The 26,474-nt window shown below is 38.1% G+C and overlaps 1 protein-coding gene across 4 annotated transcripts in view; it reads left to right on the forward strand.

Moving 5' to 3' along the window:
• The window catches only part of SPOCK1 (SPARC (osteonectin), cwcv and kazal like domains proteoglycan 1), a 286,032-nt gene that overhangs the window by 165,467 nt on the left and 94,091 nt on the right, over positions 1-26,474 (forward strand). For all 4 annotated transcript variants that reach the window (XM_030504324.1, XM_030504322.2, XM_030504325.2 and 1 more), the window contains one exon: positions 371-485. In XM_030504324.1, the coding sequence (XP_030360184.1) occupies positions 371-485 (115 nt within the window). The remainder of the gene's footprint in view (positions 1-370; positions 486-26,474) is intronic.

Consider the following 26,474-nt stretch of genomic DNA (forward strand, 5'->3'; position numbering starts at 1 on the left):
GTCAGTTATTAGATAGCTTCTAAAATACTAGTAATTTTGTTACTTGTGAATGTGTTTTATTCCACCATAGCTTTTCTATGAAATGAACCTCATGATTATTGTACTAGAACTTTATCCCAAAGTATCATGTCTAATACTAATGCGAATGCCAAGTTATACTCAAATCACTGTTCAATAATCAGTCTTTAATCTCTCCATCTCTGTTTAACGTGCAGTCTGAAAACAACAGCACACATTATAAAATGGCGAAGTATTTATTCACTCAGCTATGGGAGTGTTCATTCTAACCAGTTGTCATCTGCCAAGCAAGAGATAACTGTATATACATTTCTTACTTTCTTTTTTAATGTATCTTTTTTTTTTTTAATAGCCCTTGATCCATCTAAAGATCCATGTTTGAAGGTGAAGTGCAGCCCACATAAAGTGTGTGTCACTCATGACTATGAAACTGCTATTTGTGTAAGCCGCAAGCAGCTGGTACACAGGTAAGGAAACTTCATGTTGTCGAGGTTTTTGTGTCTTCTTAGGCATCCAGTATGATGAGAAGAAATTAAATGAGAAAACTCTAAAATGAACATTAAAAACCATAATTTAAAAACATTCCTTTAAAGTCATTGTTATTTATAACTCAGGTTATTCCAAAAAGATGAACTAGAACATGGTGCACCATGTAGAATGGAGAGCAGAATGCTCCTTCAGTTCTGGGAGTGGTTTTCTCCTCCCAGAGAGCAGTAACTGCACAGATTTTAAAGTCTGAAAACCTGGAATATGAAACATTGTGGAATATGAGACATCTACAGTTGCAATAACTTAATTAGAAGCAATTAAAAAGAGATTATTAAAGATGGGGGGGGTTTATATATCAAACATCTGCTTAAATTTGGTGAAGAAGTAAAAAATGTTGGTGGAACATTGTGTAGCATCTCCCCGAGGAGTCACATAATTACAGAAAGATCCAGTTCCACAACTGTTTAAGTCAAACTGAATTCAGGATGATCGGATTCCCACATACTAGTACTATATCTCATCTCACTGGTACCTGGCTGAGGAAGCCAATGCAGTAAAGAAAATACTGTCTTTGATTTATGGTACAAAGTTAATGGTGTAATGTGCATGAGGCAGTATGTTTAATCTTTGGTTTTCAATATGGAATGAACCCTGGAAGAATGTTAGGAGTATGGCTATGTGCAGTGCTTACATTCTAATGACATTTTTGGCATTATATAGCTTACATTTTCTGGTTAAGATGGATTTAAAGCACTTGCATTATATAGTAGTCCTTATGATATATAACCAAAGATGTTGAGCCAAATGCTTTCTGAGCTATTTCTGATATTTAATGTCCTAAAAATGGTCAAAGTGGTACAGAGTAATGGTATAGAGGAGGAGCTGAATATTCTTTTTTTTCCAGAAACCAGGCTGTGTTTCATGTGATCTCTCTACGATGCCTCCACTGCCTGCAGCTATTTCAGCTAACCTTTGAGTAGCACAGTGACTATGGAGATGAAAAGTATTGAAAACTTACTTTGAAAATTCTCCAAACAATTTCCAGCAAGTTTTGTAATGCTGAAAGAACCACTGCTTATGTGGGATAGTGGCACATATGTCCCCAAACTGGTTTTATTCTCAAAATACCCAGCTACCCTTGCCTCAGAGGGTGGACACAGCAAAGAAGAAAGTAACTAGGCCAAATTCTCTGCTGCTTTTAATCAGTTGAGTGACACCACTAATGGTTTTCATCTTTAGTACCACAACATTCTGTTCTTTTTTCTGGGCCTGACCTGAATACTGCTCTATGTCTGGCTCCACTCATATTTAAAGCTGTGTTAATCAGGAATAAAACTCATTACAAGAGCTGCAGCTATTTAAGACCAGTGAAAGCCTGGATATATTAGTGTGGGCATATGTGTAGTAAGAACCATCAAAGAACACAGCACCATTGCGATTGCTTTGCACATCCACAGTGCTTTTGGGTGTGCTCAAAAGGATTTTTCATTTCATGCATCATTATCAACTTGCTGTAGTGGCTTTATAAAGCATGTAGGCTCAGCAAAAAGTAATCTGGAGAGCAACATCTTGTGTTATTGCTGAGGCTTCCAGACAGAGTTACGCTGATTTGCAGCACCTGATTAACTGGCCCACTGAGTTGCTGCAGCACAAGGAAGCTGGATTTTTCCAGGCGTAGTGTAGCTAACTTTGAAATCACCAGTGACAATGCAATGCCATTCTTGTTTAGTTTCCTTTGTGCTGGGATACGTACTTTTTAAACCACTGCAGGAATACAATAACAGTGTATGAAATTGAGTTAAATGGAAGCTTGTTCTACGTTTACTCAAACCCTGGCTCCATGATAGCTAACTCATCTTCTAAGGCTTTCAGTCTCATGCCTTTAGAGTAAGACTTTCACATCTGGCAGCATGGCTGTCACATATTTCAGAGTGCGGTGGCTTTGATCCTGCCCACGATGGACCTGCTGGGTGTGGGGATCCCCTGAACTCTGACAGGGCACTGGGGTGTGTTCATGGGAGAGCAGCTCATGGTGCCAGTAGGTTTGGTCCTGTATTACCTCAGGGGTGCTGAAGGAGCCTTCTGGAAGTCCCATACCCCAGGGGCAGCCTGGCCCCTCCTCGTCAGTCCCCTCCTTCCGTCTTCTTCCTTTCTTCCCCAGTCACTTGGTGAGCAGTGCTGGGTCTTGAAGATAACAGAGAGGATGTCCAAGAGGTGTTTCAGACAGAAACTCATGGCCTGCGGCACAGGGTTGGAACTACATGATCTCTAAGGTCCCTTCCGACTCCAACCATTCTATGATTCTATAATAGTGTTTTGTCAGGACATCCTCTAAGGTGTTTCCAGTACAAATTGGACAGGGCATTAAGAGAAAAGGCAAGACTGAGCAGTGATTGAAGAGTGTGTAAAAGATAAATTTGAAAGTACCTTCTTACATGTTTAATAGTCTGTGGACTAATGATAAAGCCTTACAAAATCTTTTGTGTAGATCAAAACCCCTTTGAGTTTGGATATGATCTATGAGGAAGAGTCGTTATTAGTTCAGTTTTGCATGAAATGCAGTAGCTGATCTCTCACAGATTTCTTATACATTTGCAGTCCTGTAAAGCTCGATGCCATTTGTCTCTGCTGGTGTTGCGAGTGCAGCTGATGGGAAGGGAAGATGTCACTCCTGGGCTTTTTTGAAAAGAACAGAGTGAGAAAAGAAGATTGATGGAAATATAATGGGCATATTAACATGTCCAGGGTTTACAGCTTTGTTCAGTCCATTTAACTGGCAATCACCAATTAGTTCATCACTGCAGTGTATGTCACTCATAAAGGTAATCATGCAACGTCTCTGCTTCTCTGCTGTGGCTTAGAAATCCAGCTATTTACTCAGTATTTCTTCATTACTTTTGAGGCTATTGCTGCTGACACAAGAGGCCATTACTGAGTTCCTCATGAATTTTTTTAAGATCTGGACATGTTCCCAGATAAAACATCTGTTCTTCTAAATTACCTATCAAAAGCTTGGTCTGACCAATGTGGCAGTGATGGCACCTAAACTTAGCCACAGTGAGCAAACAAATCTCCCTCTGTTTCTTTACAAATCCTGCTGTTGACACACCATTTCTAGTTAGGAAGGACCCTGTTTAAAACAAGTTCAGTAAAACATCCCCATATGTGAAACCGGGCATTTTCACACCGCTGCTATTCTGTGTGCTATTTGTGTGCTTTTTATTGTATCCAAAAGGGAATTCTCTTATGAGGAAAATTAATAATTGCAAGAATGCCAGTGACCCATCTGCTTTCAAGAACTGCTTAGGAGCTTTACAGTGAAGTCTTTGACCGCAGCAAACGCACTTTCAGGGATTTACTGAAAAGTTGTGTACATAAGCAAGGATTTTAAACACTGTTATTCCTCAGTGTCTGTGCACTGGCTCAAAAGCTACCTTTTAAAATGCACTGAACATAGGGCCTATAAACCCTAACCCTGTTGTTTTGCTCTTCTCTCTGACTCATGCATATCTGTGTTTTCTCTTCCTTGCTTTGCTAAATGCTAATGAAGGTTGGCACAACACCAAGGGCTCCTTTGGGGGAATATCTTCTTGTGCTGAAAACATGACTCCCACGTTCTCAGTGGCCTGAAAGATGTGAGGGAGGGCTTGATTTTAAGCTGGGGTTGCTTAATTCTGCATGATTTATGTGGTAATGTTTGTCAAAACCTGAATACGTGAACAATCTGTATGAGGTGTTGTATAGAACCAAACCTGGGAGATGATTAATTCTCTTTGGATCTACTAATAACATCTGTTTGCTCCCCAATTAGCCTTTCTGTGTTCATAGCTTTTTTCTAGTCTTTTGTTCATTTTCATGCTGATTCAAAAAAATAATGGTTGTTCATTTGTGCCTTAAGTACAACTCAGGAAAAAAAGCATATCCCAGAGGGATCTTTACAAAATAACATCGTTCAGCTTCCTGGTGGTGTATTTATCAGTGTTAATTGTACTCGTTTCACTTGTACATGTTTTCTTGAAAGGACTACTACAAGCAGAAGACAGGAGAAGCCAGACAGTAATAGGACAAGACTACTGTGTAGTTTATTAATTTTTTTTACTTTCTCCATGGAGACTATCCAACTAGTTTTTCTAGGAAGCTTTTATTACTTCTGTCTTCTCTGCAAATCCCTCTTTTTCTTTCAGTTTGGGCTAAAATGAAGAGGGAAGGGATGCACCTTCCTAACAGGGTGATTTCTCCCCTGTTTCTTTGAAGTCTTGTTGCTTTCCTGTAAGCTGGCAGATGCAAAACAGGCAAAACTATGCAGAAAAATTGGAAAATCTATTGTAAAAATACTGTTCTTTCAATTATTACTGAGGAAAAATGCAGTTATTTTCAACGGTGCTGCAATGGAACACAGTTTGTTCATCCATCTTGGGTAGGCAGCATGTCAAAAGTATGTTCTGGGACACTGAGCCCTTCATGGAGTAACAGGCCCCCATAACTTTAATGGTGAGATGTGGGACTCAGCTCAGTAATTTAGGATAATACAGCTCTATAATAAAATTGTTATGAAGATTAAATTGTTAATGTGTGCACTGGATGCAGAGAACATTTGCGGAATTAAGGGAAGAAAACTACCTAGTTCAGAGAGTTAGAGAAAAAAATAAAGCCATTTCTAATTTGTTGGATTTTTTTTCCAAATAATAGCACAACGGTATTTACATTCCTCTGCAAACTGTTTTGGAGTCACTAAATCTGGGGTTTCCCTAGTAAAAAGAATGGTTTAATGCAAAACATTTTATCCGCCTTGAATGCTAAGCATTGATTTCTCTAATCTACTGGCATAGATTTTTGCTTCTGAAGAAGGAGCATTGAAATATTTGGTTAAACACACACAAGAAACAACAGGTTGCATTAGATTTTTTTCCAAACAAATATATTGTACTGGGGAAATTGCCAAAGTTTAGGCTTGTTATTCCCAAGGGTACCTCTGACAGAATCTTGGAGAATTGTTTTAATCCTCTATGAATGAAAGCTTTAGACATGAACAGGATTGAGGAAATGGCTTTTCTTTTTGTAATTTGTAAACTATAGTGCGTTACTCTGTAAAGAGTATTATTCTTTCTGATATCTAATCACTCATGGTACATTGCACGGTTTAACTGTAGCTCATGCTGTTTGTCCAGAAAAATAAATGAGAATCCAGGAAAATCAAAGAGAAAGGGGGCTTTGAGGTCACAGCCGAGTACAGCACATAATGTGATGTTCAAGTGGTGTGCAAGTGATGTGTGCAGGCCCTTAGAGAAAACATGAAAGCTTTTAAAAGTATTTCATCTCTGGACTGCCTGACACCAAAGGCGTGCCTCTGCTATAGTGCAAAAGCTTTGGATTTTGCAGCAGGCACGTGGAAATCAGGAATGTTTGTTTTTCCTGCATGGGCTAAGTTGCCTTTTAATAAGACAGAGAGCACGTGGTATGATGTTCCATCAATCTACAAGTGCTCAAGGGGACCACTGAATATTAAAAGAGAACAACATAAGAGTCTGGCACTATCCTTTATTCCCTGTTCCAGTTATTTTTAAGATTTTGATTATGAAAATTAGGATCTAAGCATGAACTCCCAAAGGTCAGTAGCTTTTCCTCCAAGTCAGTCTCCATCATTAACAGCCTAGGATTCGGTCCAAGGATGCTATAATATTGGAACAGCACTCGCTGGTTTTAAAAGCAGATATTACTCTACTGAACAGGATAATCTGTAAACCGTAGGACTCATTCTCCAAGTGGTCCATTTCTCAGTTTCAACTCTGCCTAAGGTAAATTGCTTTTAACTAAAGAGACCATAGGGAAAGTCTGTGGAGGGACTAGCTTTCATCAGTCAAGATGATGAGCTAGTTCTGTTCTGAGTCATGAGAGTGACCTACTTGCTGCCAGGAGTTTCAGCACAAAAAACCCTCCAGTTTTTTAGGAGGAAGCTGGCTATGGTTATCTCCCCTCAATAGACAAGACTTCCTGTACCTTTTAGGCTGTTTTCTGGCTTTCCCAAGCAGTAGGTATGCTGCTGACTTTGGTGTATTTCAAAACTCAGAGGTAAAAGACCCCTGAACATTAGCAAACATATAGAAGGAATGATCCATGTTCCTTGACTTTAAATACTGCAGTCATCTTTACAGCTGAATTCAAATATGGTTCCTGACTCAAAGGAAAAAGTGCCCAAGTTTTAGTGCATTTTGGCATTTCCATGCATTTTCAGACTTCCACAGAAGAGTGTAGACTTGCTAAAGTGTGGTCAGGCAGAGCACAGATACCTCCCATGGTAAAAGATTGTCACCAACAGCCTAGATGCGAAACTTTCTGCATCCCCAGGCCAGTTAGCCACTCTGCACTTCCCTCCCCAGAGCTAGTAACTTATTGCTAGTCATGCTTCATCAGCTTTAGAGCTCATTAGAGTAGTGCAAGGTGACTGTCTCCTATTGGATATGAGTAATTTTTGAAATACATGATAGCGCATAGCTCTTTTATAATGGATTTTAGAGTGTGTAGTCCTCATCTGTGTCTGCTTTGGCAACAGCAATAGATGAACTTGTTCTTCCTATCAACAGGGGATTTGCTCTATTTTATTCACAGTCACCAAGAAGCTGGCTGCTGGGGTGAATGTCTTACTGCTGAGGTCATTGCCTTTTATGCTGCAGCTCCTATCTTACTGTGCTCTACTTTACTGTAAGGATGCTGTGAGCACAAAAGGAAATACAATGGTTATTGAGACATTCTCCTGCTGCGTAACTCCTTTTAGACCAGTATCAGAGCACTCACTGAAAACCACCTTGGTACCTCTGGATACCTTTGTTATCATCAGAAAGTTATTATATTGAATAGAATAAGAAAATAACCTGTTATCTTCTGCACTTTAATTAACATAAATAGTTTGTGCATACAAAGATAATATTATAGGATGGGTTGAATACCGCTTTGTAATATTCCTGCTCTTAGTATTTCTAGTTGTACGCTTTTAGCAGTATCTAAAAATGGACCAGAAGTGACTTCTTGGATCATTAAGTCCAGTTCCTCTGCAACAGTATCATATAAACTTTTTCATTAGCCAACCAAGTTCTGTCTTAAAGATAATAAGGTTTATTGCCCCCTTTACTCCGTTTAGAAGAATCCTTAGCATCTCAACCTTTCTGGTTAGAAACCTGCTAATATACAGCCTAAATTTATTCAAATCCAGCTAAAACTTCTGGAGTTTTCCTAATTGGTTCCTCAGTATTTATTTGTAAATAATGACCTATGGTTTTGCTAGACTTCTTTTTTACAAGAAGGCTCTCTTAAAGAAAACATTTCTCTTTAATGTCTCAGTTTTCCTTTGTAGCAGAGGTTCTTGGGCTTGATGCTGAGATCAGTAAAGGAATGAAGCCCAAAATTATCACTTTGTCTTCTTGCTATTTAAACTCTTTACACATCTTTAGGTATTATATTCCCTCTGAGTCATTGCTTATTAAGATTTTAATCTTTATTTCTTAAATTAATCCCCTTTTTAAATGCCTATTCTATCCATGCCTGCTTTAAACCTATCGTCCCTCCATGAGCCTTGGTAGAATAGCTGTAATTTGGGAGTTCATATTCCAGGTAGACTTTCAGCTGAGCTTTCTAGAGAACAGTTCTGGCTTTGATGTTGTGTGTATCTCTGGGTTGATATATATGGCAGATAAATGTGCAATTTGCAGTTTAAGGATTTCTACATAGCCTTCTACATTTCTTTTGTCCTCAGTAGAACCATACAATAGCCAAAACTACTTTTCTCTGAAGAAAACATTTTTTGTGAACGTGATAACAAAAGGATGGGCAGGAAGGAGTTTGAAATAAATGCAAGCCATACCTAGTTGAGCATTAGATAGAAACTATATATAAAATTCAGTGTTTAGAGCTCTGAGATCTGACCACTATGGAACTCAAATGTATGATGGTGGAAAATGCTTGTCTGAAGGTTAGTGTGTGAATTTAACTGTGCAGCAGATTCACAGGGAACACAAGCCATCGGGAAAACTTAAATATATGAAACATAAAATAAGGGCAACACGATGTTTGTTCTTCAATGGTTTTACTATCTCAGTGGGTTCTTTTGTTGACTGCAGAATTGGTCATATATAAATCTCTTGATACAGCTCTTACCAACTTACCAAGAGCTATCATGCAAACCTAAGTTAGCATCCAAACACTTTTTCCCTGGAGGTATCTGGAATAAGGCTGAGTTAAAAGTTCAATCACCTCTTCTATGGTATTTGTCTATTCCTGGCTATTGTGAGCTGTTTATAACATAAGGGATATTGGCTTTTTTGTTGTTTGGAAAGCTCCTCTTGCTCACTTTGAAGTGAGCAAGAAATGAAAACAGTAGTTGGTATAAATGTCATCTGCTTGGCAAATGTCAAGAGATTTGCCAGCAAATGAGTAATGAACAAATGAATAGACTCACTGCCTTTGTATACACGTCTTGTAAGAAGACATCAGGCTCTGCACACAGAGTAGATTGGTAATTCTTGGCTTTTCAATGCTTTGTCAAACAACCTTAACACGTCATCATTATCACTGTTATTAAAAGACAAATAGGTAGGTATATTTAGATGTGGGACAAGAACACAGTTCTACAGGCTGTCCGTATACCTGTCAGCAGGACTACATTTGACCATTGGCCTTGTAGGTCCCATGCATGGTTTTTCACCTTGAGCTGTTGGTTGACTTTCTCTATGACTACGTTAATCCTCACATGACTTGGAATCTACAATATTTCTGGGTTTACCACAGCCCATTAAGGCTGGGTAAGGATGTAATAAGGATGTATTTCCTGATTCACACTCTTTGTATTTTCTGTATGCTAAAATTCTTAACCATAGAATTGCTGGAAGCAAATTGGTAATAGTATTTAATACGTGTCTGTATTTTTGCTGTTTATCCCTATCTTAAATCTGTTGAGCAATCCAGTCAGTCAGAAATTATTGTTTAATGTTTACAAATGACCTCCAATGCTCTGAAAATTATTCTGTATTTATACAGTAATCTGTTTGCTGCAGATTCTAAATTTGTTGCTGGTTTTTGCTGTAGAAGCCCCAGGACATCAATGTGTTCAGTGGAAAAGTCTTTTTAAACGGCCTGCTTTTGTAAGATCGGCACTGATGTTTACAGCAAAGGAATTTTATTAAAGCTTTTCTTCAATTTCCAACATCCCATTATATTGGAAAAAGTATTAAATGTGCAGCATTTAAAAATCTGCCTTTTGATAAATGGCATTATATATTCCAATTGCAGTGAATATTACAAACAATGTATTTTGTATAGAATTTACAAATTAGGCCTCAAAAATACTGCTTTATTTTATATATTTTATTTGATGCTGGTCAGTTTGCTGCTTTTTACAATCATGTCTCTTGAATATGATACAGACTTAACATATATAACTTTTAAACCTACCAAAGACTGATCTTTATTATTCATAAAACAGTTCTATATTTTACCATTACAGTTCTGAGATTTTTCTGTTATTGCTTCTAAAGCACTAGTGAAAGTCATTGATAACAACAGGCTAAAAGTCTAATGAGCTGGGCCATACTCTTGGTTTATATCTCTTTCCTTGGGTAGTTCACAGCTTTCCTACCCTGTGTCTGTGGCTCTCTTGTGTGGGAAACTGGCTCCTCTGATGGTGGAAGTTGTTTTCTGCAGAGTTTTGCTGAATTTCCTATCTATCTCATTCAACATCATTTCAGTCCCAAAACTTCACTAGGAAAAATGATGAAGCCATATCCAAGACCATGCTGAGCAACAGCAAGTATCTTTCATTTTTGATTTAAAGATTGCAAAAAACTTATACTATGAAGACATTTCCACATAAGTTTGCCAGTTCCAAACTAGATTAGCAACAAAGGCATGAATGTCAGCTAATACAAGAAGTTGAAAAAGGTATTCTTAGGTATTTTGTCCCTTTCAGAGCCATGCAGTTCCACCTCATGGCATTCTTGAAAGAAACAGCATATGAAAACAATAAAAAGGAGCTTCTTGCATCAATCATTTTCTTATTTGGTGCAAGTTATGTTATCAAAATTAACTTTTAATCTCTTACTTCCTGCTTCTTTAGTAATTCAATTTCTGTCATTCTCTTTTCATTAATAAGCTTATGATTGCCTGCTTAGCACTCTGCCAGAACTCATCAAGAGCTCAACCTACAGATTTTCAATTTAGTCATTTTATATCAGATTAATTCAACCAATGAACCACAAATGACATTATTTATGGAGAGGAGCCACCAAAGTACAGTCTGTTTAAAGCTCTGTACATAGGGAGTACTAATGACGAATAGAAATAAACCCAAAATATGTCTCTCTAAATATATCAGTTCAGGTATCACAGTTACACTTAAAATTAACTATAGAAAGGCAATGGTGTGCCATTAACTGACTAGGTAAAAAGTGTAATACCTTTGCACACATTTGAAATGCATGCTGCTTGTGTCTCTAGATTTAAACCAGTCTCATAATAGATGATAATTTCATTCCCGTGAGCATCTTATGTATTTTAAAAAGAGCGGTGGAAAAAGTTTAATATCTCTGTGTTACACTTCACACTTCTTGTTGTGCAGCCAGGCTTTTTTAAGGGAGTCAAGGAAGGAAACACCATGCCAATGTGTGTTGTAATTACAGTCCATATCACCAATGCAAAACTCTTTGTGTGATCTCTCTAATAGTTGGAAGAGGTGATCAGATGTTTGGACTTCAAAATCCAGTGAGAAAAAGAAGGAAATTCTCTCCTGTGGTTTGAGCTCTTCCCTCATTCTCTCTCCTTTGCATGTGCTTTGAAAGTCGGTGCTAAATTCTCAGTGCCAGTAGTCAAAAGATCAAATTTTACCTCATACCAAGTCCCTTTACAGCTCCTTAGTACTAAAGAGTTATAATTTCAGAGCCACACAGCTCTCAGGATTTGGCCCAGTGGATCTGATGGTCTGGAGGCTGTGAGCAGGCAGCCCATGAGATGATGCTGAACTCCAATGTTCACTTTCTTCAATAGGAATATATTGATTGATGAAAGCCCATCTCATAATCACACACCTGTAGATTTGGAAGCCTACGGGCTCATTTTTATGTTTGAAGGCTCCATATTCTCCTTTCTCATCTATATATTCAGTGGTCTATCTTTTATCAAAGACTGTATATTCAATCTAAGCCACTTAACTGGCTACAGTGTAGAACTGTCTAAAATAAATAAATAAATAGCAAATATATCATGATAGATTCTGTTACATTAATGAAGCATAATTACCAGGAAACATTTCTACAGATCTCTGCTATTAAATCTTCATGGAGTAGCAAGGGCATGAAGATTAACAAGTTTTCAAATTACTTGAGAGAGAATTATCAAGCCTTCATTTTGCTATCAATTATTGGATTTATGTTCTCTACTTTAACAGTGAAATCCTATAAGATTTATTGCAAGTAAATACAGAATGTTCAGTGAAAGCAATTTCAAAAGTCAAAATTTTTAGCAGATTCCAGAGTTATTTCCTACTCTAATTAGTATATTAAAAAAAAGGAAAAAGAAAACTTGTATTGCAGCCAGTGTAAAACTGCCATCTCTATGAAATCAGATATTGCAATTAGATACAGTACTTAAAACTGAGGGGTTTAATGTTCTTGGATTAGCTCTTAACTTTGTGGAATTATCTGTATAGCCTTTGCAGTCTCAGTTTGCACTCAGTTCCCTGCTGAGATGTTTTTTAACACTGGAACATTATGAGGAAGTAGAAACAGAAATGAGCTTAAAATGAAAACAAGTTTTCAGCTTTACATACTGAGTAGACATGTTCTGGAGCCTTCTGACAAAGTGGTTTTCCTGTCGATTCTACAAAACATTTCCTAGGAACGTAAAGAATAGCTCTTGACAAGAAAGTCTCTCACCTCAGACATGTGAGCAGGATAGTGAAGAGACCTTGAATGTAGAATGTGAAAAAGAGATTTGAGCCTTGTCGCTCAGGTAGAAGTGTCTTCTGGACCTTCTGATAAGTGGTTATTGGCTTTTCTTTATTGTTTTCCCTGAAAGTCTGTAGTTTTGAGTCCTCCTGTGTGGTGTTAACTGGAGAAGGGATTTGGTCTCATCAGCTAGGTGAGTGCTTTAGTCAGTGGGCTGTCAAAGCAGTATCTGTCCATGTCTGACCCAATAAATATTTCATTGATTATGAAAAATTCCCTCAGTAGCCTGATGGCACTCAGCTGGGACTCGAGCTCTACTGAGTCTGTACTGCTGTTGTTAACAGAAATGTAAAAATTCACTCCAGCTTTGAGAAGTCAGTAAAATCAGACTGATATAATCACCGCCTCCTGTCTTGATGGTATGACAAGTTTATTTCATGTTAAGGGTGTGAAGAGAGTCTATAGTATATAGTTACCCCCAAATGACTTGAGTATTCAATTACCGCTTGTGCCTAGAGAAAATAAGACATTATTTTCTTTCATTATTATCTCAAAAGACTGTATATGGCTTTGCTCCTGGAAATGTGTCCAGAGACATTTTCTCTTCTCTTTTCATTATTTGGAAGTGATCTAGAATTGCTGATTTCATATTTTATTTCTACAATGGTAGAGATGAAGCATAGTGGATTATGATTTCTAAAAGATAAAATCCTTTGCCTGGGTCTTCTCATAAATGCCAAAAAAATTCCCAGTCTCCTTTCCTTTCCCATTTTCTGGGACAGTATCTTTAATAAGAGGCTATTGCAAAGCAGACTTTCCCAATAGCCCTTAACTAGCCTTTTTACTTAGAAGTCTCTGTGCATACTGAATAGGCAATTTCTATCATTACTTCTCTTCATACTTTTCCAGGAAAAGCAGATGCTTCAGAGTGTTTAGAGGACCTGTTACTAGACCTGCAGGATTCAGCAGAAATAATCTCACCCATTTTATGAACACTTAACGATGCAATCACTCTAACTACTGCACTGTTTTGCTTATAATACACTTTAACTCCTTTATTTGTCTTGAAATAAATGTTCTCTGACAGTCTCTGTACTTTTCTGTGCCTAGATTTGAAAAGAAATTATTTTGTCCTTTAATGAGGGCTTATGTTATCTCATACATCTGAACAACCATGCTCCTATCCAGCATAACGCAACTTTAAAATAAAGAACAATTTTTGTACCTTGAGGCTCTTTTACAAGCCTGTAAAACTTCAAAATCGTGTTACCTTTCAGAAAAAGGAAAATATACCCAAGGGCTAAATCATGCTCTGCAGTTCATTGGAATCCCAATTATTTTCACTGATATATTTTATTTCCTGTTTATTTTTATGTATTTTTATTTGTCTTCTGGCCTAATCCATATTCTCATCTTTAGATTTTTCTCATCTTTTTTTCTGTACTGAATCTGTAATACTTTACACTTCTCAAAGGGAGTCAAGGAAGGACTGTCCCAAGAGTTATGATTTGGATTAGAGGAGCTTTCTGCTGCAGTCCTAGTTTTGACCCAGACTAAATCAATCATCTGTAAATTTTTCATGTAGCACACTCTACTAGAAAGGAATAGTTCTGTAAAAGTTCTGGAGAAGGTACTTGAACAAAGTTATTTCACTTGTGCAAAGAAATCTTTGCCAACGTTTGATTAACAACATTGTTCACACTCAGATTTAAGATGTTTACAATTTACCTCAAAGATACAAAACTGAATGTTCTGAAGTTACTGTTGAAGAACGCAACATTAAGACATCAGATAATGTTGCAATTTCATCACTTTTTCTTCTGTTCCACCCTTTTCTTTTTTCCTTTCACTGGTAATAATTTTGAGTTATCCAACTGTATTAATCTCAAGAAGCTTCATAAAATAGAGAGGATAAATGTGATCTAATCGCTCTCACTAAATCAGTGTATTAGTATTCTTTATTGAAATGGGTGAGAAACTGTTTTCTTGTCTCTTCACAAATCTGGAGTTTTGGCATTTTTCCATCTTGAAAAACAGACAAAATCTTGAAAAAAATCATGTTTAGAGACAAAAGAAGGCTCAGCCAAATTGCTCCAGGGCTTTGTTTGTGTTATCTTGAAATATTTCAGTTTGATTTTGATGTTTCTTTTTTAACAACTTCTGGTCTAAGTTTCATTTTAACACAAAAAGCCTTTAAATATAAACTAACCAATAACTCTGAATTTGAGTTAAGGAAAACATTTTGCCAAGATTAGCTCTTCTCCTTCAGCATTTTTCCAGATATGGAAACCCATTTTCCCATGGATGATTTCAACTAGTCAGCATTTGCTTCTTCCTGTTCAGGTGCACTTTGTTATGGCTTATGGCTGTGCTGTATTTCTGGTATTTATCTATATTTGTGCAGCTGCTAAAAAGAATTGTCATTGTATCATCCACATTCAAACTATATAAAGTATAGTAAGAGCTAATATGGTTTGCTTATGCTAGTTTTGTTATTGTAACTGTGACAGCTTTATGATGCTAATATCTAGGAAAATGCTATTTAATATGTATGGGGAGTGACAGTTGGGAATGTTGCTTTGCTGAGTTAGCCTCTAGCTTTGATCACCACATCTTCTTTTATGAAAGCAAACAAACCATTCTAATTAGCTGGTTGTTACAATCAGTGATCATCAACTGCGGAAGACTAATTAACCTTTAGTAGTGAAGCATAATGTAAGGGGGTTTTGTTCATTTTTTTTTCAATGAGTTAAGAAGTCAAGAGAACAGGGTTAGTTAAAAAGAGTTGAAAACCTGAATAAAGAATCAAACTCACTCCTCTAGTCTAGCATCCAGTCTCTTGGCTTGCTCAGAAGATGACTCAACAGATAGAAACACAGGAAACTTAGATGTCCTTTACTTTTTCTTTCCTCTCCTTTAGAAACTCTTTGTCCCTTACTGGCATTTAAATTGATCGTCTGTGTTGAACAGAAAGGACATTTTGTAGTTTTGTTGTATAAATTAGTCTGTCCATTCTTCATTGCTGTACATTGTAATGCTGTGTGCCAATATTCTGGTCAGTCATCTGGCTTTAAATCTCTTTCAAGTCCTTTGGCACATTTTTCTAGTCTTAGCTAATCCAGTTTACCTGAAGCCCAGGACTGCCAAATTGAATTACACCACGGTCATTCCTGCTTAGCACCTCATCCATAGTTAATTTCTTGAGCTCCTATGTTTTATCTGTGCATAAATTTTTCATTTGCAACAATATTTTAGCTTAGCAAAGGTAGAGCTCAAATCTGAGGAGCTTTTTAATTAGTTCTTTTGTAAGTTCAAAATTTTTTGCTTCATTTTGAGCTGTGCTGTGTAACTGAGGTTCATAGGCCTTTCAGAAACTTATATTCTAGTTTTTGATGAAATACAATAAGAGCTATTCATTCTACAATGAGTTTCACCCAGCCCTTGACAGCACACCAGCAATATGTTGAGTGCTGAAATGGAAACCTTGCCCTCTTCACAGCTGAGTAGAGAAGAGCTCTGTCACTGATACCTTAGGATCATGATCGAGATAAATACTCTGTAGACTGTTGGTCAGAAAACACAAGGGGAGGTTTCAGTGTTCCTGATATTCAGTGGTGTGTTTCTCCAGTTTACCTGTTCACCTCTGTGCTAAATTCTAAAACGTAGGGAAAAAATAAGGATCATTAGAGCATTACAGCTGCTATACTGCAACCCTGAGAGTAAGATTTAACCAGCCTTTGGCTTCCTTTATATGTAAGGAAATGGACCCATGCAAAAGGTGGGAAATTACTTTCCAGCTCTGGGAAAAAACAAGCTCATATTCTGTATTTTATCTTTGCAAATACCTCCTTCCCTCACTCAAAGCATTATTTTTATTAAACAATTAAATAATGACCCAGAACTCCGATAGGTCTAAGGGCAAAAGTACATTATTTTGTATCCTAAACAGTACACAGGCTGAAAATTAGAGGATAGATTGTAACAAGCAAAATGTGAGAATGATTGTTCAGGTAATCTAGAAGGATTTTAGGAAGATGATGTAGGACATAGCTAAATTCATTATATTTTCCTCTTGGACATAGTGGAAAACAAAAGGATAATTTGCTATGGTTTGCATCTGGGAAAGGAAAGGTATAGTTAAAGAATAAATCCAGATGATAAATGTCATGATAGGGAAACAGTGACCTAAAAACAGAGAAGCTGATGTGAGAAGAAATACTGTATGCTTGCTTTTGACATAGTGAGCTTCTAATGTGGACAAGATGTTCCCAAGAAGAAATCACAATAATAGTACAAAGAGATAGAAGGGTAAACCAGAAAGGACACTTCCAAAGTTTATCAGACTACCAAGGATTCAAGTGTAAAAAAGTGAGACGACCAGATTATTACAGATGAAGCACCAAAATGACATTGAGAGACCATCTAGAGAGAATATAATACTTAATATGATACTTTCTAGCAGAAGTGGAAAGAATAGTTAAGGGTAGGTGAAGAAATAACTGCTTCTCCAAGGGACTGCGTTTTTGAGGTTGAATGAAGCAGAAGAAAGTTTCAGAGGTAGGAGGGAGAAAGCGAGAGGAGATTAGCTGGGAGGAGGTCAGAGCATAGTGGTCAGGCTGAAAGATTGGATTCCAAATGGTTAAATACAACAGTGAGTAGGAAAGAGCACTGCAATTCCTTCACAATTTCATAAAATTCTCCTTTGAAAAGCTGACCGGATCTTGAGAAAATAGGGCTGGCAGAGAGAGTCAGAGATGTCAGGCTGGAGATAGATTACAGGCAGTAGCTTTTGGGAGAGGAAAAGTGCTTTATGAAGAAATGCAACAATGTAGGGGAAAAAAGAATAGGATTAATTTGCAGGGAAAAAAACCAACAGTGCAGTCCCTGGATTTCCACCAGAGCAGCAAAGAAATGGTGGAATGAAAGGACAAGAGTAAGAATAGGGCACAAGGAATCAATAGCGAGTAGGAGGACAGTGGAGAGAAGGAGATTGAAAGAGAATCTTGAGGAAGGCATTTGGGAGCTCACAGGAGTAGAGCTCAGTACATAAGAACGTGGTCAAAACAGTGGCCACATTTGATGGGTGAGATGGTTAATTCAAGATTAGTCCAAATGAGTTGCTAGAGATGAAGAAATGCTCACCCTTGTTCAGTCCATTAGGTTCTCATAGCTAAGTCACAAAGGACAAAAGGTGACAAAAACAGAGTGGTGAGGGTGTAGATATGTAGTTAATCACAGCAAGATAAGCAAAGGGAAATGTATGCTGAAGTGAAATTCAGGTGGGAATGAGTGACTGAATGTAGGATTGCACATACTAAGCCAACAACATCGTCTGCACTAAACCGTTTCCTGTTTAATACTTTAGCAGCCAAGTATTTACATCTATTGTTTTACAAAATCTGTAGAAGTCCCAGGTGAAGTTATGCTGTATATCTAAATATGTCACTGGTTGTGTCTCACTTTTTCACATGGTAAAATATGCTTTTGAGGAAGCTGTTACTGAATGCTGAAACTTTCTAAAGTGTAAATGCATAACTACATTGCATTTTAATGGCACCTTGAGCCTTCATGGGTAGGGGCACCTATGGAACTTCATATTTGAAGGGTATGGGAAGAATGGATGGTCTGTAATGCATGGTTGCTAGGCTTCATGATTCAAGGTCACAGCAAAGTGAAATTTTAATAACTCAGTGGAAGTAACTCATGAAATGTATATCTTGCAGTTTCTGCAAGTATGTCGATTGCATTCATCTTCAAATTTTACCTAAAGGTGTGTTTCCCCATGTGCTGTCTCGAGACTGGATCATGTGCATTCAGTTAGTATCATAAATTAATGTGATTATGTAAATTCTGTCTGTCAGTTTGGGACCTTCCTGAAGCTCTAGTCACCTTTCATTAAGACATAGCCTGATATAAGATGAGTAATGCTCTTGATGGCTTCATTTGAGAAGCTGGGAATGGTATGGATATTATGAGCTCCATCTCTGGCATCAAATAACCAGACAGACAGCACTGAATATGTTGAGAAATTCAGCAGAATGCTTAGACATTCATAGTACTGAGCTCTGTAAATCAACAGTGCTGAATAAGCAACAGGAGCATTAGCCTATTTAGATGCTAAAAAGGATGGGATTTTAAAATTACCCAGTTCCTTATAATATTTATAACTGGTTTGGTTAGCATGCATTTCACTCACATTCATTTTTTTCTGACCTAGGAAACTGCATTCTGATTATTTCCCCAAACCAACCTTGAACAGTGGATTTTGACTACACTCTGGAGGTGGCTTTGGAATTGATTACTTTCTTTTAATTGTCTTGTTTGACAAGCCAATTCTATTCAGAAATCATATATGAATACTTAGGTAATCGATGCTAATTGTAGAAATCCTCAACAGCTTAATCTGCTGTAGCCTTCTTGAGAATTTAATAAGCCTCTCATAATAAAATGTGTCAGAAGGGGCAAATATTTTGCTAGCACAGCTTGTAACTGATTGTTTGAACCATGGTAGCAAGTATTCACACAACAGAAGTCCTGTGCAGTCATTTTTAAAAAGAAACATTTGGTTTAGTGCCTTAAGGGCAAGAATTATTACTATTTTTTTAAAAATGCATTACTTTCTCATCCCTACCAGCAATATGTCAGTTTTTGTGAGGATTGCATGTTACTCGCCTTAGGAGAAGCAAAATGAACATAATCAAGCAGAACGCAGCTGAGCTGTCTTAAGGATGCTTGGTTTGGGGGGAGTCGTTGATTTCTCCCTGCAGTTGCAAAGTGACAAAAAGATTTCTGAACCTTTTTGCTTTAGAAAACTCACAAACTCACACTTTTTAGGCAGTAGGGCTTTTTGGAGTGTAGAAGTAAGGAATATATGTTGCACATAGAATCATAGTTAGGGTTGGAAAGCACCTTAAGATCATCATGCTGCCAAGGAACCTGCCACGATTTTTAGCCCTACTAAGTAACTTGCACCTTTCTGTTTGTGCAGCTACTCAGCCACATAGTGTTCAGCATTGTAACTAGAAATATGAGCTGTAGCAGGGAAATGGTGGAAAATTACTGCTCTGCCTGATTTAGTGAAAACTATTTTGAAGCTGTCTAATTGCATGAAACAGGGCAGAGTGAGTGAGGATCAGTTTTCTTTCCCAAACAAATGTGACAGCTCAGACTAATCTCACATGCCATCAGCAATTCAGCTTCATTGGAGAACTTGGCAAGTTCTGCCAGTGGGAGGAGGCAGACGTGATCAATATAATATATTAATATCAAAATAATCAGATCCTGGCCAGAGAGGAGATACATTCATCTCCTTAAAAAGTATTCTTTTCTGGTAGCAGGGAAAATATTGCGTAGGCTGTCATAGAAGGAAGGAAAGAAAGCCAATGCCAACAAAAGTATTAAATTTGCTGCACTCTTCACCTTTAAGCACTCTGTGCCAAGTTACAGCATCTCACACAGCCTGCAAAACCCAGGGTTCCAAAGCAGCTGCTGAAGATTACTCCAAACTGAGGAGTGGTAGAGAAGATTTCGGCTTCAATTACGAACTTCCTGCTATCTCCCCTCCTCCTTTGAAACTCAAGGCACTTCATTTTATTTTTACAGAGTTTGGTGTCTGAGATTCCTTTTTATGTTAGTAGAAAAATAACGATGAAAAGGAAAATAATTCTCTTATGAAAATTCATGAGAACATGCAGAGTTTAGAAGCTGTGTTATTTATTCAGGAGAGCATAATGACTCCTGAAAACACCAGCATCTTCTGTTTGTGTGGATTTTTTGTTTTGGTTCTTTTCCTTTGTGTATCTTCGCAATGTTCCTATCTATGCAGCTGTGGAGCATATGCATTAGGTCTAAAAGTTGCAAATCATCAAGAATTTAGATTCAAAAATAAATTGCCTGTAAGCACAATAATCTGTTAGCTGAGAATGTGAGTGGACCTTTCAAACCCCATTTTTACATATTAAAGTGTCCACATGCAGAAATCCATGTGCTTCTCTAATGACCTTAATAAACAATCTTATCATACTACTTCGGGAATAAGTAAGGCCAGGTACCAACATCTCAGAAGGATATTTAGTATGCTGAGAGATCCTGATATTGTGCAGAATGACTTGTCTTGGCAATTTAAGAGTATCCATATTTAAATGCCATATTACAGCTGTTTAGACAGACCTTGCTGGTGTTTGAGCAGCTTTGCTCAAGGGGATTCATTGAGGGGGTTCTTTGCCTTAGTGTTGCTGGATCTCAGAAATTAACCTGCAGCAGTTGTATTGAATCAGTCAGTCTAACAGACCACAGTTTTTCTGGCCCTCTAGGTCCTTGGAATCTATGTCAGCTTTTCCAAACCCTCTGTTCCTTTCAAATACAGAAGAAAATAAAAATAAAAAGAATCCTTCATCTTGCAGAACAGATAACCTTGAGCACCCTGGGTCCCAAGACCCTTTATTCTCTTTCAAGAGCTGGTTGCTAGCAGGACCTAGTAGGATCCATGTAAGAATCTTTATGGCATTTTCCCTGCAAGATGTGTCAGGGTTTTTTCTTACAAAACATATTGCAGAACCAAAACTTTCAGCCTTCCTTATACCTGACAAGTTCCTCCTGGTATATTGTTTCCCCCATGCTTACTTTTACACTGCCTTCTTACTGTTGGTAAGAAATAGAAGTTTGCTTCTTCCTCTTTCCTTGGAAATACCTATTTTTCATTTAATTGCAATGACACCTGATACACTTTCACCTCAACAGTCAAGATTTTCCTTTTCACATCCCTAAATTTTCCATCTCCAACTCTATCTCTTGAGTACAGCCTGCTTGCTGCAAATAGTCCTGTGGCTACTGATGTTCTCCAGCAATGAACAGATTGAATTCCCAATATAATCTCATCGGTGTCATTGTTTGAAATGACATGCATGCAAGTAGAATACCCATTTACTGTGGGAGAGCCTTGAAGAAGCCTCATTCTGCCAGAAGGGTCCCCAGTTGCCACCATGCCCCATTAAGAATCTTTGCACATCTACAAAAATACAGTGAGCAGAGGCCTTTTATTTCATATGGCTCTTTTAAGCCAGATCTGTTAGGGAGCAGATATAAAGGCAGCAAGAGAAAGTAATCAACAGCCTTAGTACAATCAGATAGTTGAAATTATTTCTTTGAATAATGAAATCAAAGCAAGTGGTAGTATGTAAGTCCAATGGGATGATGCTGAAATACAAGGCAGCTCTGCATGTTATTATTTTCTGTATGTGAGGGCATAAATTCCAGGTAGAAAAACTACTCTAATCATCTCTCTGTTCTCATTTTACAGTGTTTGTATTAAATAAGGAGTCATATTAAATAATTTCAAGGCTTAGCATCCTTTTATTTTTCAAGGTAATATCTGCAGACTCTTCTTCGCATATCTAGACTGGTAGTGGCTCAAGGTATATACAGCTCTTATCAAAAATATGAAAGGTTGTAGAAATGAAGCCAAACTTAGCTCTAATAAACAGAATACAGAAATGATACAAACAGAGAAGAGAGCATTACCATTTATGCTGGCAAATTTCAGCTTTGTCATTCTTTTCCTCAAGAACAAGAGAAACGGCTTATGCAAAGGAAAGATAGCAACAGCCAGGCACTGCTGTGGGTTTATCTTTAGTGTGATAAGCTTCCTTCAGGGAGACAAGAACAAACTGTGCACAAGGCACAGAGAAGGTACAGACTGTACATTTAAAACTCTTTCCACAGTGAATGGTTCCAGCATCAGGAAATCAGTTAAGTTGGCTGTTTGTCAGAGCTCCTTTCAGGAAGCACAAATACTTAGTACCTGCTTTGGTGCACTGACCTCTTTAATTTTGTTTCAATAGGTCTTGATTGATAAGTAGTTGTATGTGACATATGGCGTTTAGTTTAGTTGCTTGGAGCAACATGGTGTAGTGGAAGGTGTCCCTGCCCGAGGCAGGGGGTTGGAACTGGAAGAGCTTTAAGGTCCCTTCCAACCCAAACGATTCTATGATTCTATGTTTTGTTTGAGGCACTGTGTTTGACAAACTCTTGCTGAACCAAAGGCAGAGCTCAGACCCCCCCCAGCAGGCAGTCTCAGTGCCAGGAACTGGTGCTTGCAGCCAGGAGCAGCCCTGCTCCATCAGCCAGGTGGGACCAGGCTCAGTGATTAGCATCCCCAGGGCTGCCAGCTGCACATTGCAGCTCTCATTAGGGCTCAGCTTCTGGCTGCTCAGGGTCCACCTGGGAGCCTTTAAGTCTTGGGTGGAGCCAGTTTTCCTACAGCTTCTGAGTTCCCTTTCCATTGCCAAAGCTTTTTGCTTAGAAGGCCTGTGTGGAAGTGCAGGTGCTTGTGCCTTTGGCGCAGGCTGTGCAGTGTGGCTGGGCTGAGCTCACGTGTATGATCCTAGCATCTGGCTGGTGGCATCTGGAAACCCTGCTGCATTCTCCTTGTTCCTGTGCAGCAGATGTGGTCTCCTTGTGTTTTCACAGCATGTGGTAAGTAGTATGTCTGTGTAATGAGTAATGAAGTTGAGGCAGTGTGCGTTCTCTCTGTGTGGAAGTGTGAATGTTTCAAACCTCTACGATTTCTTTATGCATTAAAACATTAAACAGGCTGAATTCTGTAAGACTTAACTGCTCCTTAAATCTTATATCTTTCCATGCATTGGTTCACCAGTCTGAAAAGCAAAAGCAGACCGGGGTTGCTCTAAATACTTGAGTAAGAGATTCATGTCTATTTGCTTCTGGAATATTGAAAATACTTGGCCCTCTTGTCCTGATCAATGTAGCAGACTTTTACCCCAGTGGGGAGTTTCTGGTTCTTTCTGCACAGTTGTTATTTTCTAATGATTTGTAGTAGATCCTTTCAAATCTGAGCCTTAAAGCAGGATTAAAGTAGGATAAATTGTCAGGAGAAAGACAAAAAAGGCCTAATTTGCTTTGGCCTGACTTGCTCCTGATATATTTATTCTAAAACAAGATGATTAGCATAGCAAAACATGTTCCCAGACTATGCGAATGTGCACTTCCATTGAGAAGGGATTTGCTGGCTGCTCATGGCAGCCAATATTCTTGCCTAGGTTTTAATTTGTTTGTTTGGATGTTTGATGTGTTGTTAGGGGTTATAGGATTGAAAAGCTTCCAAAAGTCTTATCCAGCCTCTCAAAATATCACTCCAGAAAAATACATGTTTACTTTTGCAAAATAGATGTTCTCTTTAGGAAATAAGTGCTTACCTATATTTTTGGCAGGGGTGTGGAATCTGGGTATCCAGTTAAAACTTTCAGCTATTGCTCACTTGGCCAAGCTGACAGAAAATGGTTTTGACTCACTTCAAAGACATTTTGTACTATTGCTTCTGACAAAACTGAAGCTGCAAAAGAATATGTTCATTTTAGAAACCCAGATTGGTTCTTGGAACCAAAATGGCTCCTGTGCTGTGCTGCTAATCACACCGCACATGCAGAAGTCAGTGCTTCTTGCAGCAATCCCCTGCCTTGATACACACATTATATGAAATGCTACTAAATTGCAGACTTTTTAAAAGAATAAAATGCTTTGAGATGTGCTCCACTGTGAATTGTTCTTGTTATTAAATATGACTCTCTTTGGAGAATAAATTCCCTTTCATTATCAAAAGAAGATCTTAAAAGGGGGATGGGAATAATGTTTCCTTCAGCATCTGTGAGAGACTGCAAATCAAGCTCAGGTGGAATCGTTATCGTTCCTAGTTAAGGGGGAGGCTCTGCTTTTACGCACCTGACTGGCTGATGGCTTCAAGGCAGCTACAGTGAGAACAGAGCTCAGGCCTAAGGCTGGGCATGTTCTTTTCGTCTCAGTAAAGCGATGGAAAGGGCCACCAGGCTTTATGACTTGAAATGGACAAATTAAATTACCTTCTCTTTATCTTTTTAAAGTGATGATGGGAATGTGGAAAACATTAATAGCTGCAGAAGAACCTTCCAGTAGAAGCTGGCTTTGCAATATGAATCTTGAAGGGACCAAGGCAGGATTAAAGAAATTAAGAGTGGGGTGTATGTAAGGCTGTGCAGACAAGGACAAGCAGCTGTGTCCTGAGTAGACTTTCAAGATTATAGTGTAAAAGGCCTGAATACAGTTTGGTCCAGAAGTGCTGTACAATGTATTTTATATTTGCCACTTGGAGCCTCAAGTTCCTGTGATTTGTCAGGCATCAGTCGAGCTAAGAACTTCAGTCTACATTTAATTTTGATGAGGTGCTCATTAGTTCAGTCACTCATCTCCATCCTGCATGCTTTGTGGCTAGTGGCTTTGATGACAATAGCACTAAATCATACACTTCAAGTTTAGCGTTTCTTAGCTGGTTTTTTTTTTTTTTTTTGCTATAACTAGGACTAAAACTTTCTTCTTAGCAATTTTACACAGAGACAAGAGTATGTCTTTTGAGATTATGGAAATCAAAGTCTGAAAAGGTAAAAAAGTCTTTGTGCTATGGTGCATCCTTCTGCAGTCTCCAAAAGAGAAGCACAGCACCTTTCATAGATCTCTCAGCCTCTGCTCATCAGTATCTACAGTACTACATCAAACATATTTTTGACACTCAGTTTGTGCATTTCTAGAAGCATAGGCCCATAAGCAGTGAATGAGGAAATTTCTTGTCAAGATGAAAAGACAAAAGAACTGCCTCTATCGAAATGAAGCATAAGATACTCATATTTTAGTAACAAAGCACTGTTGGAGGTAAGGAGGCTGCAGGAAAGCCACTCTGGGAAATTTAAGTGGTTTGTGCAGCCCCAGCATAAGAGAGCACATCTGCAGAGTGGTATTTGGGGATCAGAGACAAGCAACCACCCATCTGCAGCATTTAGCATCTGGTGTAACGGTAACTCTGCAAGGCAGAATGCATCTGAAAGAGGAGAAGCTTCTCTGTGCATTAAGAAAACTTCAAAATAACAAGGAAGTTTAATCTTAGATACTGGGCTTCTATTTTCATAGTTTATGATATCATGATTGGGTTCCTTCTGTGGACACAAGTTTCTTAATAGTACTATTCATCACTGACAAAGGTTAGACTTGAAGAAAACTAGAAGTGAGATGAAAGAATAGACTTTTTATTATGTTAGCAGCTGAATGTGTCATTACATCAGAGTCAGTATTGTGTGGCAAATTGCAAGCTGTAGTGAAATTGCTCTAAAAAATATCTGTATATATTTTTCTCAACTCTGATGAAGTCATTCAGCAGCACATTGAAATGTGTTTCTAGCTGAACTGTTATATCCGATCTTTTTCTACTGTGGCAAAAGAACAGATGGCAGTTATTTTCCCTAACAGTCTCCAGCAAACCTGATGCAATGCCTTCCCTTATAAAGGCTTTCAAGTGAAAAACAATTACACGTGGCCAAAATAAATCTGCATTGTAACATTGACTTGTGGTTTCTAAAGCAAACTTTTAATCAGCTTACAACAGTAGGCTGGTGATAATTACTTAATGTGTATCAGTCAAGTAGTTCATTATGACGGGAAAATGAGCTATTAATCAGAATCAACTGCACATGTTTTGCAATAAGTTTTCAGAGCAGATGTCTTTTCATAGACTTTTTAATGGAATAATTGAGTGGTCCATGACTTGAGGACAACTGCAGTCACTCCCGTGGTACAAAGGCATTTGTGGATTTGGAGATGCTTCCTGTTGCTTTATAGCATTCCTGGGGGGACTGTGATTGATCTGAGAATAACAGCTGTTCTGTAGCTGGCGTGGAGAGGGCTGCGGCACATACAATGACAAAGTTGTTTTATATGTTTTTATAGGCATAATATAAATTGCAGTGTTTTTCAAAGGGTTTTGTTTTAAAATTGTCACTATCTAAACAGTAACTTGTCAACTCGGAGGAGGCCTGGTGGAAATGTCTCTAAATACAACCTGATGTAACATTACTTGCCTGCTGCACCAGGAATGCTGTATTCTTAAGTGAAGTAATTTGTAGTTATAAATCAAAATGAAGCTGCCAAGTATTGTAAATCTAGGACTACCTACCAATTTATGCCTTTTTAGATAGCCTGCTCTAACGTTCCATGTTATAGAAG

The sequence above is a fragment of the Strigops habroptila genome, chromosome 12 (assembly GCF_004027225.2).
Source record: "Strigops habroptila isolate Jane chromosome 12, bStrHab1.2.pri, whole genome shotgun sequence".
Taxonomy (NCBI): Eukaryota; Metazoa; Chordata; class Aves; order Psittaciformes; family Psittacidae; genus Strigops; species Strigops habroptila.